This window comes from Typopeltis vanoorti, chromosome 10 (genome assembly GCF_054136105.1).
Source record: "Typopeltis vanoorti isolate ZY-2024b chromosome 10, IOZ_Tvanoo_1.0, whole genome shotgun sequence".
NCBI lineage: Eukaryota > Metazoa > Arthropoda > Arachnida > Uropygi > Thelyphonidae > Typopeltis > Typopeltis vanoorti.
In genome coordinates this window covers 131,249,212-131,262,289 of record NC_143558.1, presented here as the reverse complement: position 1 = coordinate 131,262,289, position 13,078 = coordinate 131,249,212, and the positions used below count along the sequence as shown (strand labels likewise).

At 37.1% G+C, this 13,078-nt stretch overlaps 1 protein-coding gene across 1 annotated transcript in view; it reads left to right on the top strand.

Moving 5' to 3' along the window:
- LOC150102798 (anoctamin-5-like) overlaps window positions 1–13,078 on the top strand; it is a 621,013-nt gene that overhangs the window by 424,337 nt on the left and 183,598 nt on the right. The window contains exon 11 of the mRNA XM_090398743.1: window positions 3,039–3,144. Coding sequence (XP_090254869.1) covers window positions 3,039–3,144 — 106 coding nt within the window. The remainder of the gene's footprint in view (window positions 1–3,038; window positions 3,145–13,078) is intronic.

Sequence of the window (13,078 nt, the reverse complement as noted above, 5' to 3'; positions counted from 1 at the left end):
TTGTGTAGAAGCAGGGAGTGTCCAGTTTGTTCTTGGTGTGAATTTGATACAACTGGATTTGGAGTTGGGTATCTGGAGAAAGTGTTGTTCAGAGTTTGGAACCACAGATTCAAGGAAAGTAGAGTATTTGGGGTGGGAATTGCATGTATCCTTGAGGTGAGTGATTGGAAAAATGATCAAATGATGCTGTAACTCCTCAGGTTCTGAAATTGAGTGGGATAGTAATCGTAATAAGTTAGGGTGGGGAGGAGAGGATCACGTATTCTAATCCTAGAAGTCTATAATTACTGAGAGGAGTTTTAGGCGTAGAAAAGTTTTTATTAGTTCATCTTCACAATTGTTGACAGAAGATGATATAGGGATAGCAAGGGATATATTTTCAGAGAGGATAGAGGTAACAGGCAAAAGTTGTTTCATGGATGACAATGCTGCTGTTTATTACGGCAAGAAGAATTGTTCTAAAGTGGTTCAGGAAGCATGACAGCACTGACACCATTTCCCTGGCCACCACAAATCCTGGATCTGAATCCCATTGAGAATGTATAGGATATCTTAGAAACACAGATCTGGGAGCAAAGTATATCATGTGTTAGTAGATGTAGATGCAATCCAACACCTTGTAGAGTCTATGCCAAACTGCATATGCTGTAATGCTATGCCAAAATGCTGTAATTCAGGGCTAAACACAGTATTAATTAAAAGTTATGTGTAACATGGTATAGTGTAACAGGAGTAGTGGATAAAATGTTAGTAAAGTGGTTAAAGACACAATTTAGGAATAGGTATAGTTATTAAATTTAATGTGCCGTTTATTTTCCTTTTTTCGGGTAGGAATTGTCCTGTTTCACCTATATAGAGTAAATTACAGGTGAAATTGAATATGGTATACTCCAGGGTGGGCCAGGGAAGGAAATGGATTCTTGGATGAGTTGAATAAGTACTTTAATTTTGCAGTCGGTTTAAATTTTTCTGTTTTCTTTTTTAAAAGATAGAAATATTATGGTGAGACAGAATGCTTTGTGAAAAAGTAGGTCCTGCTTTCGTAATTTACTTACTTTTTATAATAGAGTGATAACTGAGTTGGATAAAGGAAATGGCTATGTTATAGTACTGCTGGACTTTGCAAAGAGTATATAAAGAAAAAGGTGATTTGACAAGATACCAGGTGGAAATCTGTTACATAGGTTGGAGCAAGTAGGGGATGATGCAAATCTGGTGATATGGATAAGAATGTAGCTGTTGGACAGACATCAAAGAATAATATATGCAGGAATTGAATCCTGGAGAATGTGGGTAACTAGTAGTGTACTGCAGGACTCTGTGTTTTGGCTGTTGCTATATAATTTGCACATCAGTGATAATTTGTATATCAGGTACCATTCTAGCCCTGTGGAATTGCATTTCTTCCATAATAGTAGACCACTAGAAGAAAGACTGCTTTAAGTTCAGTTCTCTAGTCACGACTAGTGGAAATTTTTGAGACTTCTTTTCGGCTAATTCTTGAATTATTTGATCCTCACCACAGGCTAGGTTTTTGTCTCCTGGATACTCATTGTTAATCCTGCAACTGAAGAAAATCAATTATAGAACTTGCACAACGTTAGACAATGATATATAGTGTTAAGTTTAAAGTCTATGAAATGGTGGCATTTAACTGTTATATCCGCCTCCTTGGATGACTATGAAGTCATTCATGGCTAAGAGTGGAAATTCACTGCCCACTATCCTTCTATAAGTTAGACCTAAATGGCCTTGCTTGTTTTCTTTGTGGAAAAAAAGCTTTGGTAGATTTATTTCTAACATCAGTAATTAGTATATGATTTTTGGGAAAATGCCTAGTTGTTTTCTGATAATATAAACTGGAAAGAGTGATAGTTAATGATGATGATATAAAGATCTTGCAGAGTGATTTAAATCTGGCAGTGCAGGCAAAGGATAATTGATGCTAGCTTAATGTGGCAAAATGTAAAGTCATGCACTTTTGGAAGAATAAGAGATCAGTTTGCATATGTTGATGGAACTAGAGTGCACTAAATTGATGAGGCCAGGGATTTGGAAGTACCTGAGGAGGGAGTTAGTTCAGAGATTGCATATTGCAAAAATGGGCAAAACAGCTCATTAGATTACTTGAATAAATTTACTTTAATCCTTTATCCAAGTGTGAGCAAACAAAGTTTGCTCCTGAAAATATCTTCAGGACAGAAAACAGGCACAAACTTTGTTTGCTCTCACATAAAGGATTAAACTAAATTTATTATAGTCTAACCAAGTGAAAAATAAACTTTCAAGATTACTTGAATGTTGAAGAATACATTGACAAGCAGGTATAGGGAGGTTATTCTTCTTCTTTATAAGACTTTAATAATGTCACATCTCTATTATTGCACACAAATCTTCTCACTTGGATTATTTGGAATGAGATGTGGTTTGAGAGGATTCAGAGACATGTGACCTAGTTTGTGACAGGTTTGTGCAGTATTCTCTGTGAGTACAAATTGATTGAAGAATTACAAAGGCTAGTTGATATTCAGAAAAAAAAAAGGGATGTGATAGAAACATATAACTTATTATTGGGTACTATAGGATAGCATGATGTTTTTTCATTACATAGTAGGAAATGAGAGAATAATGGGATCACTTGGAAATTGTGTAAGAGTGTACTGGCAAGCATTTGAGGCTAGAATATTTGCTTGGAGGATTGCAAGTGCTTTGTTGGTGAACGTATTCAGTAAAAAATATGATAGTTATTGTGCAAATGATGGTTAGCACAAGTCTTTCATACACAGAGTTATTTTCATAACTCTGTGTATGAAAATATAAAATTTAAGGTTTAAAATGAGTGGAATGTTTCATAAAATATAGATATTAGAAATATTGCAATTAAATCATTAAATATTACAATTATTTTATATGATCGGCTAAATAGTGTGTATATTAATATCAAATGAAAATTGTAGTAATATCTCATTTAATAACAATAAAAAATTGAATCAGATTTTTGCCTCAGGATATTTAAAATTATTTCAATGTTTTTGCAGTAATGAAATTTGCTTAGAGAGACGTTTAGGAAATACCATCATGTGTCCGAAGTGTGAAAAAAAATGTGACTATTATTTACTGAGTGACATCTGTGGTAACATGAAGGTAAATAATAATTTTCATGTATGAGAAATATGGAAAATGCATAATTTAATATCAGAATATTTGAATATTAGATAATACTCCATGTCAGTGGGGTCTAGTCTGCAACCTACAAGCTAAAAGCTGGCCTTCTGTTTTTATTCTGGCTGCAAGTATTACAGCAGCACAGTATTCATGTTGTAGGCTTAATGGATTGTATACAGCACTCAGAAAGCATTAAAACTGAATTTAATACTTTCTATATTTCATCTCAGTCACTGAGACATCTTCAGGGATTACAAAAAACCAATGTAACACATACACAAATACCACACAATACTAAGCCCAACCACATGGGTGACTCTAAAGTCCTATCTAGGTGGAACGCCCTCTAAGGGCAATTGTAGGTGGCCTGGAATGTAAGGTGGGATCTCTGATGATAAGTGTTTCCCAAATCTTAGGAAGCTTAATGCAACCGTATTTATTAAGATTTTGTTGATTTCTGAGAGCTGTTGCTGATTCTAAAAATAGTTCTCTTTTTTGAATTTGCTGTGGTGGAGCATGGTGGTTTTTTTCCATGTGATCCTGTGGGTTGTATCCAAGACATGGTCAGCCAGGCCTGACTAACCATAGTCGTGGTTGCAGATGTATGACTTGTGTTCCATCGGTCGGATGGTTGCTGATCTGCCTGTCTGTCCAAAGTATGCCGGTTTACAGGAACAGGGTACTTTATAAACTCCAGGCACTGAGAGAGAGGAGGGAGCTGATCTTTTGTAGAACAGATAAGGGTAGCAAGTTTGCAGTAGGGCTTAAATGCTGTGTGTAGGTTGTACTTTATTAAAATCTTGGCTATTTTTTCCCGATGTGCCGCGGATGTAGGGTATGGTGCTGGCATTTATAAACTCTTTCTGAAGAGAAGACCGAGGAATGGGGGAGGAACTGATTATTTTTTTAATCCTGTGATCGCTATAGCCATTGGGGAGGAAAATGTTGTGTATGTGGTCAAGCTCAGTTGTAAGGACGGTTCCACTGGAACAAATATTGTGGGCTCTCTTGGTTAGAGTTTTAATAATGCCATATTGTTGAGCGGGGTGGTGGTGGGAGAGTTTGTGAATGTATCTGCCTGTGTGCATAGGTTTTCTATTACAGTGAAGGAAAGTGTACCATTAGGAAGGCATGCAACTAAGGTGTCTAGGAAGGGTAAGCGATTGATCTTTTCCTTTTTCATCGTAAACTGGATTCTTCGATGTAGGCTGTTGAGGTGACTAAGGAAGGAGTCTAATGTGTCTGGGCCATGAATCCAAATAGAGAAAACATCATCTACATATCTTAGCCAGATAGAAGGTTTGAGAGGGGCTGAGTCTATAGCTCGTTTTCAAAATCTTCCATATAAAAATTGGCAAGAAGGAGGGAACCCATTGCGGTTCCCTCTATCATTTTGTAGATTTTGTTCTTCCAAGAAAAATATCCAGAATTGATGGCAAAGGAAAAGAGATCTAAGATGTCAGCAGGAAAAACGTTTTCTAAGAGTGTTAAGGTATCAATTAAGGGAATATTGGTAAACAATGTGGAGATGTCGAAGCTTACCAATATGTCTGTGTTATTTAAGGTTAGATTTTCTATTAGGGTTTTAAAATGGGTAGAGTTTTTTTTATATAGGATATGGAAAGTTCACTGAGGGGGATCAGAGAGTTGGCCAGCTGTTTTGACAGCTTGTAGCAAGGTGCGATTTACTATAGGTCTTAATGGAGAACTGGATTTGGTTTGTGGATTTGTGGTAAACTGTATATTCGGGGGGGGGGGGGACAGAAAGGTTTGAGATTTTTCGTAATGCAGAGGCCAGGAAGATACTTTTTTAAGTAAGTTTTTTAATTTTTTAACTTGTGTTTTTGTGGGATAATGTTCTAGTGGGATCTAGGTAGAGCGATCTTGGGGCTAATCTCCATTTTTCTATTGTATTCCATGGCATTAAGAACGACGGAGGCATTACCATTAGCCGCTCTGGTGATTATGATACTTTTTTCTTTCTGTAATTTCATGAGAGCAGTGCTTTGGCCGGATGATAAATTACTTTTTGGAGGCAAATACTGGGTGAGGATGTTGGCAACGTCAAGTCTGATGTTATTTGCTATCTCCAGTGCTAAGCGACAGATCCCGCGTTCGATATTATACATTAGATCTAGCACCGCTACTTCTTTTGGTGCAACCGCAAAATTGTGGCTGAGGCTTAGGGCACTCACGGCATCGTCGTTGAGCATTTTGGAAGATAGATTAACTACTGTCTGGAGTGGTTGAATTTGCAGTTGCTGTTTGGATTTACACAGATTGTTATATTTTTTGATATGTTTTATTTTTTATTTTTTGAAATTATTTCTTTGCTGAAGCTTCTGAGATGCCAGAGAGAATGGAACAAAGCTCAGGGTTAAGTACAGCGGAGAGCTCTGAGACAAAATATAGGCAGTATTGAATTCTGTTTTAAACCTTTCTGAGTGCTGTATACAATCCATTAAGCCTCCAACATGATGTCCTCACAGCACTTAAGCCTCTACACACAGCACAGTATTCATGGAATATGCCTAATTCAGTGGAAAAAACAAATGACAAAGGTGAAGCAATCATCAGTAAAATAGAAACAGAAATTGGTAATTGCACAATACAAAAAAAAGTATAATTAATTTTTATTGTAGTTTTTGAAAAATAAAAATCCCAAGTATAAGAGAATTTATTGATAAGATCTTAGTCATCACTAGGAAATACATATATTTGAGATTGCATGAAATTTCTTCTTCTAACGTGTTAAGCCTACTGGCCTGTTTCAGAGCTGTCTTAAGCCCTTCTAAGTTGTACCCATCCCAAGGATAAGGTGACTAGCCCTATGACTCCAGGTATATTTTATGGTTGTAGCTGTGTGTGTGTTCATAGGTCCAGTTTTCCTGATGAAATATTACAAAAACTGTAATTTTTATACCATTCTGTAGATCATTGTCTTGATATTATTATTATTATTATTATTATTTAAGACCTCCAAGGAGTCGAGGCCTCGTCGAGGGAAAGCTATGAATCAACCAAGCCAGCTGTCATACCTTCCCCTAAATTCATTCACACTAGATGCACTCACTACCCTCTAAAGGGGAACGTTTCCACTCACTCACTGCTCTCTGGGAGAAAAACCTAGTTCTTATCCCTTTTGTTACTACAAATAAATTTAACTTCCATGGATGCCCCTGTGTTCTCTCCACACCTTCCATATAATGAAAAATTTCATCAGATGATCCTATAGCACCTATTCAAAAGTTTATCGACTTCTATCATATCATATCACCCCTCTTTCTCCTGTTAGCCAGAGTCTGCAATCCACATACTCACAATCTGTCCTCATAATCTGGATATAATTTTTATAACTCCTCTTTGCACCCTTTCCACAACTTCTTTATTCCCTTGAAACCTGCACACAATAATCCAGGCGTAGTCTTATCAAAGCCTTATAAAGAGGCAAAATCACTTCCTTATCCTTACATGTCAAAGTTCGCTTCAACATCACAATTATCCTCTGAGTTGTATTTGCAACTTTTGCTTTGTGACCTTTGAATTTCAAATTTCTATCCACAAATACTCTATTCGCTGCTAATAGGCTATGCAGCAGATAGTGGTAAGTTTTTATGCCAAAAGAAAAACAAACTCTCCAAGTGTTGCTGTGATTTGCTGCTAAGAGGCAATAGTAGCAAAGATGATGCTGAGCAAGCATGACAACTCATTTTGCTTGTTAGAATATGCCAGAACCATGTCTGGTGTGATAGTGCTGCAATAATTTCGAGCAGGATTCCAGAAGGAACCACTTATGTACAACAGCATCAAGTATCTTTGGCCGAGATGTCCAGGGCCAGATGAAGAAACAGTGGATTGTGTTAGAGAAGCTTAAGCATGCAGCTCATGGAAGTTCACTACTTGTGCAAGCTGGTGTCTCACAACCAACAGTGTGGTGAATTCTCCATAAGAAACTGAAGGTTAAACCATTCATGCTTCAGCTGCATCAGGCTCTCAGCATTAATGACAAAGAAGTGCATCTTAATTTCTGCAAGGACTTACAGGAGAGGTTTGAAATTGATGGTTTCATGAAGTCGCTCATCTTTAGCAACGATGCAACTTTTCATGTGTGTGTGGGAAGGTGAATCAGCACAATATGCAAATCTGGGGGTACTAACAATCCCAATGCAGTCATTAGGCATGTGGGAAACTCACTAAAGGTGAATGTCTTTTGCTCAGTTTTGAAGGTGTACAGGCCAGTTTTCTTCGTAGAGCCCACTGTCACTGGAATAACATACATGGACATGGTGGAGAACTGGCTGATGCCACAACTTAATGATTACATCTGTCAACAAGGCAGCTGTCTGGCTCATTACCACACTGAAGTGTGAAGGTACCTCAACAAAAACTTGGTGCAACGTTGGATAGGACGCACAGATCAAGATGATAACATGTTAATGTGGTAGTCACCCATGTCACCAGATTTAACCCCATGTGATTTTTCTTGTGGAGTTTTGTGAAGGACACTGCCTTTGTCCCCCATTCCTCGCTAATCTCGTGAAACTTCGTAACTATATCACCTCAGCTGTGACACTGATCAACCATGACATGCTCACATGCTTGTGGGAAGAAATGGATTATTGGCTTGATTTCTACTGTATCAGCAAAGTTGGACACATTGAGCATTTGTGAGGTTTGTAAACCTCTGCTGTGACACTGATCAACCAAGACATGCTCACACGCTTGTGGGAAGAAATGGATTATTGGCTTGATTTCTACTGTATCAGCAAAGTTGGACACATTGAGCATTTGTGAGGTTTGTAAACCTCTGCTGTGACACTGATCAACCAAGACATGCTCACATGCTTGTGGGAAGAAATGGATTATTGGCTTGATTTCTACTGTATCAGCTAAGTTGGACACATTGAGCATTTGTGAGGTTTGTAAAAAGACAAATTGTAAAGTTTGTACAATTTGTTTATTTTAGTGTAAGAAAATATAGTATCTGTTGTGTAATTTATTAGTGGTGAATGTTTAAAATGTTTCATCGACTTCTAAATAACACTGTACAAATTCCATATACGTTCTTCATTAGAATATCATTCTCACATGTGGGATGGTGTACCAAAACCCTCTCTAGAAACACTCGATACTCTTCAGAGGAGGATGATTGGGTTAAATGGCCCTTCTCTCTCAAGACTCATTATAGTCCCCCTTCCAAAGACATAGTGTTTCTACTTTGTGCATCTTCTACATTTTTATTACTGGTGTGCTACTGAACTAGCTGTTACCATTCCTCCGCTTTCCCTCGAGCTTAAACAGCTGCTGGTCTACATCTATTCACTGTCATTTCTTTCTCTCAGGGTTACATGGTCAGCATTCATTTTTTAGAAATAATGGAGAGAAAAATACGCCCGTGAGAACAATTCCTTTACTTAAAACTGAAAAAAAAAAAAAATCTTGAGATCTCCACTGTATCAAATCATTGTCATCAGAAATTACACACACACACACACACACACATATATATATATATATATATATATATATATATATATATATATATATATATATATATATGTGTGAACTAAAAAAGATGCTTCATCATAATACACTTAAGTACTATAATAAATTTAGTTTAATCCTTTATCCAAATGTAAGCAAACAAAGTTTGCACCTGAAAATATCTTCAGGACTGAGGTAAGGTAGTGTAACACCAGGCAACTCCGAGCAAAGGTGGACCAAGCTCTCATCACTCCTTGTCTCAGTATCTCCTTGCGGACATGTATACTGCTATGCATTAAGGGAAGGGCCACTACTCAGACCAGAGACAAGGAGTAATGAGAGCTAGGTCCACCTTTGCTCGGAGTTGCACTACCTTACCTCAGTTCTGAAGATATTTTCAGGCGCAAACTTTGTTTGCTTACACTTGGATAAAAGATTAAACTAAATTTATTATAGTCTAACCAAGTTAAAAATAAACTTCCAACATCTTTCTCTAAATCCAGAGTAATTCAATAATAAGGTGGTACACCTGTTGGCAACTCCTTTAGGTAAATATGACCTCTCCTATTGCTTCTGCCTTAGTATCTCCATGTTTGGGTCTGCGTCCCACTGACGAGACCTCAATAAAGATTGAAACCGGTCTGGATAGTGGCCCTTCCCTTAATGCATAGCAGTATACATGTCTGCAAGGAGATGTGCTTTACATTATGGGAGATACTGAGATGAGTGATGAGAGCTTGGTCCATCTTTGCTCAGAGTTGCCTGGTGTTGTGCTACCTTACCTCAGTCCTGAAGATATTTTGAGGCGCAAACTTTGTTTGCTTACACTTGGATAAAGGATTAAGCTAAGTTTATTATAGTCTAACCAAGTGAAAAATAAACTTCCAACACCTAAGTACTATAGCATAACTGTTTTGTTAACTGTTTACACTAGTTGTCTTTCCCTCTTGTGAGGGAAAGAAAGAAAAACAGGAAAAGTAAAATTTAAAAAAAAAAAGAGATTAAATTAAATTTAAAATAAAAATGATAAAAAAATTAACAGTTGCACGACTTCAGTTGCTACTTTTTCACTTTTTCCAACAGTCATGTTATCTTTAGGTGCTTTCTACTGACCAGATTTTCTTGTGTCAGAGTTCTGCCATCTTATTCTCCTGTTGTTCTTAATGCTATACCATTTGCAGATGGGTCTTCAAGTTGCAAGTTCATCATTTTTGTTGAGATGGATAAATAATTAGCATATCAAAAGTAGAAGCTTGTGAGATGCTAATTCATTATCAGCTCACTGCACCAAAATTGGTATGAAAGATATTCAATACTTTGAGTAATCTTTCATATCAAGTTTTAGTGCAGTGTAAGGACAGGTGCCTTTCCAATTAATTCTGTAACACATTTGGAATGCATAATCAGAAAGGCCTGTTTTACCATAATGAGAGAATTTAGTGTGTCGTTTGTTCATCTTTTCTTATTGGGATTGTGTGTCCTGTTTTCCCTATGTGAGATAAGTTAAAGGTGAACTGTATTTTGTATACTCCTGGGTTGTTGTTGTTGTCTTGTCCTTTGAAGAGTCTTAGATGTTTCCGTGCGCTCTTTGTACTGCTTTGGCTATGTCTGTGATTTTGTTTGTATAGAGCTGTTGTTCAGGATTAGGATCTATTTCTTGCAAGGCTGCTGTAATTGCTGGACAGGTAAAGATGTGAGTGGGTGTCAGTTCCGTATTGGGGCAGTTGTTGCAGTTTCTATATGTTCTCGTATCATCTGTATTGATCTTCATTCCTCTATAATGTCCTGTTCGTAGTCTTGCTATCGTAGTGGAGGTCCTTCTGTCAGCATTGATCTCGGGAATTTGATGTTGTATCACTGATTTCAATGGAATTAGTTTAGCTTTTGCTAGTGCATTGGCATCAGCAAGAGTTATCATATGAGTTTCTTGGTTGAGTTCTCTGGCCTCTTTTGCTAATTTATCAGCTGCTTCGTTGTGATCAATGCCTACATGAGCAGGAATCCATTGTAGAATGCAACTTTTACCTAAACACTTTAGATGATTTAAGAGTTTATGGATGTCTTGTGTGAGCTTGGTATTGCCATTTTTGATTGCCTCCATAGCTGATCTTGAGTCACTGTAAATTATAATTCCTTCAGATTGTTGAGATGATGATAGATTTAAGTAGGCTTCTAGTGCTTTAATTATTGCGTAGAGTTCGCTGGTAAAATTGGAAGCGATTCTCCCAGATCCAACTTTTATTGAAAGTTTTTCACCTTTCGGGAGTAGAAGGAGAACACCAGCGCCTCCATTAATCATATTGGTGTCTGATGATCCATCGGTATAACAAATAACCTGTTTGGAGGATGAAAGAAGGTTGATGGTATTTAGGCCTTTTTCTTTAAGCATTTCTTTTGGTTCTTTTTTTGTACAGAGTTTGGTAAGGTTTAGATTTATGAAGGTATTTGAAGGTAAAGGACTGGAAAATAGAGGTTCTTTGTTTATGTGGACATTTAGCTGATCAAGACCTATTTCTTTCCTGATAGTGTCATCATATTGTAAAGTCGATGATCTGTGAAGTCTGCAAATTTGGTTCCAATGTTCATAGGTTTTTAGGGAGACATGATCACTTTGGTAGCTTCTGATATTATTTATGAATTTTATGGTGGCAAATTTTCGTCTGTCCTCCAGCAGGTCAAGCCCACATTCCTGTTGGGCTCTGATGTTGTTAGTGGATGAGACTGCACCAATGATAATCTTGGATGCTTTTGCTTGTATTTTGTCTAGGTTTTTCTTTACCGATGAAGCCGAAGGTGACCAGATAGGTGCTGCATATTCCATTATTGGCCTTATTAGTGTAGTGTAAGTAGTTTTGAGGATTTTTGGCTTTGCACCCCAATTTGTTCCACAAAGCCTTTTCAGTATATTTAATTTTTTTAGAGCTCTGTTGGAAGTGTTAGAGATGTGTTGTGCAAAACGTAATTCCTGATCAAGCGTAATACCAAGGTATTTTGGATTTGTGACTTTTTCAATTAGCTTGTTATTGATCATGACTTTGGGATTGTAGGAATGTCTATTTTTCCTGTCTGTACTAAATGTACTTAGTTTTGTTTTGTCTGGGTTGATTTTAAGTTTGAGTTCGTTTGACCATTTTTCTAATCCTCTCATGGATTTGTTTAGAATTTCCTCTGATTCTTTGATTTTAGCACTAGTGTGCCAGATGGCTATATCATCTGCATAGCAAGTTACTTTTGTGTCTTCTGTAAGGTAGGGATGAATATTATTGACATATAGAAGGAATAGTAAGGGACTGAGTACTGAGCCCTGGGGAACACCAGCCCAGGTTCTCCGCTCTTTTGATATTGCTGTATTGATTCTGACTTTGATCTTTCTTCCTCTGATGAAATCAGCAATCCAGATTAAAGCGTTTCCTCTGATTCCAATATCATGTATTGTTTGTATTAATTTTTTGATCCAAACACGATCAAAAGCAGCAGTCATATCAAGGAATATGGCAGTTGTCTTTTTTGTTGGTTTTTCCTGAAATGAGTCTATTATTGTTTGGCAGAAATGGAATAATTGATCTGTTGTCGAATGACGAGTTCTATAAGCAGTTTGGTAGTAGTTGATTTTCTTATTTTTTGTCAGCCAGTGCATAAGCCTGGAGTGTATGATTCTTTCAGTAATTTTACAAAGTATGCTAGTTAATGCGATAGGTCTGTAACTTTGACATTCTGCAGCATTTTTGTCAGGTTTCAGGATGGGTACAATAACTGATTTTTTCCATTCTTTTGGAAGTTTGCCCGTTCGCCAAGAGGTATTGAGATATATAGATACATACTCCTGGGTGGATTAGAGGTAAGAAATGTAGATTACAAAACTGCTATAACCACACTCTGTACATTAGGCGAATATTGGCAAAAAATAAAAAAAATGAATGAACCCTGTGTAAATACACTATTAAGGCAACTTTCAAAACCATCCACAGAATTAAAAATTATACTCAACTAAAGATCCCCTTGCCCATCTAGAGATACACAAAATCCACTGCACCTATAACTTATCATACATGGGGGGGGAACAGGAAATGCAATCCTAATAAAAAAAGATGAACACAAATGATATATGCACTCTCCTGGTAACTGTGATCTTTTCTTAACTAGATCTCCAAGATATATTGTTGTCACCTCTCCTCAGACTACAATCTTTCGGAAGTTTCCTCTATTTCCACTCTTTTGATCCAAACACCATCTCCCAGCAAGTCACAGAAATTATTTTCACAGGCTGATGTAAAGTGTTTCCCATCCAAAATTCATGCCTGCTTTCCAAACCATGTTTTAACAACATGTGTATTCAGATGCTCTGAAGGGTCTGTCAAGCCTATGTTGGATATGAACAGGAAAGCCATTAATGTTCCAAGAGTTATAATTTCCCACAGTACTATTCTCT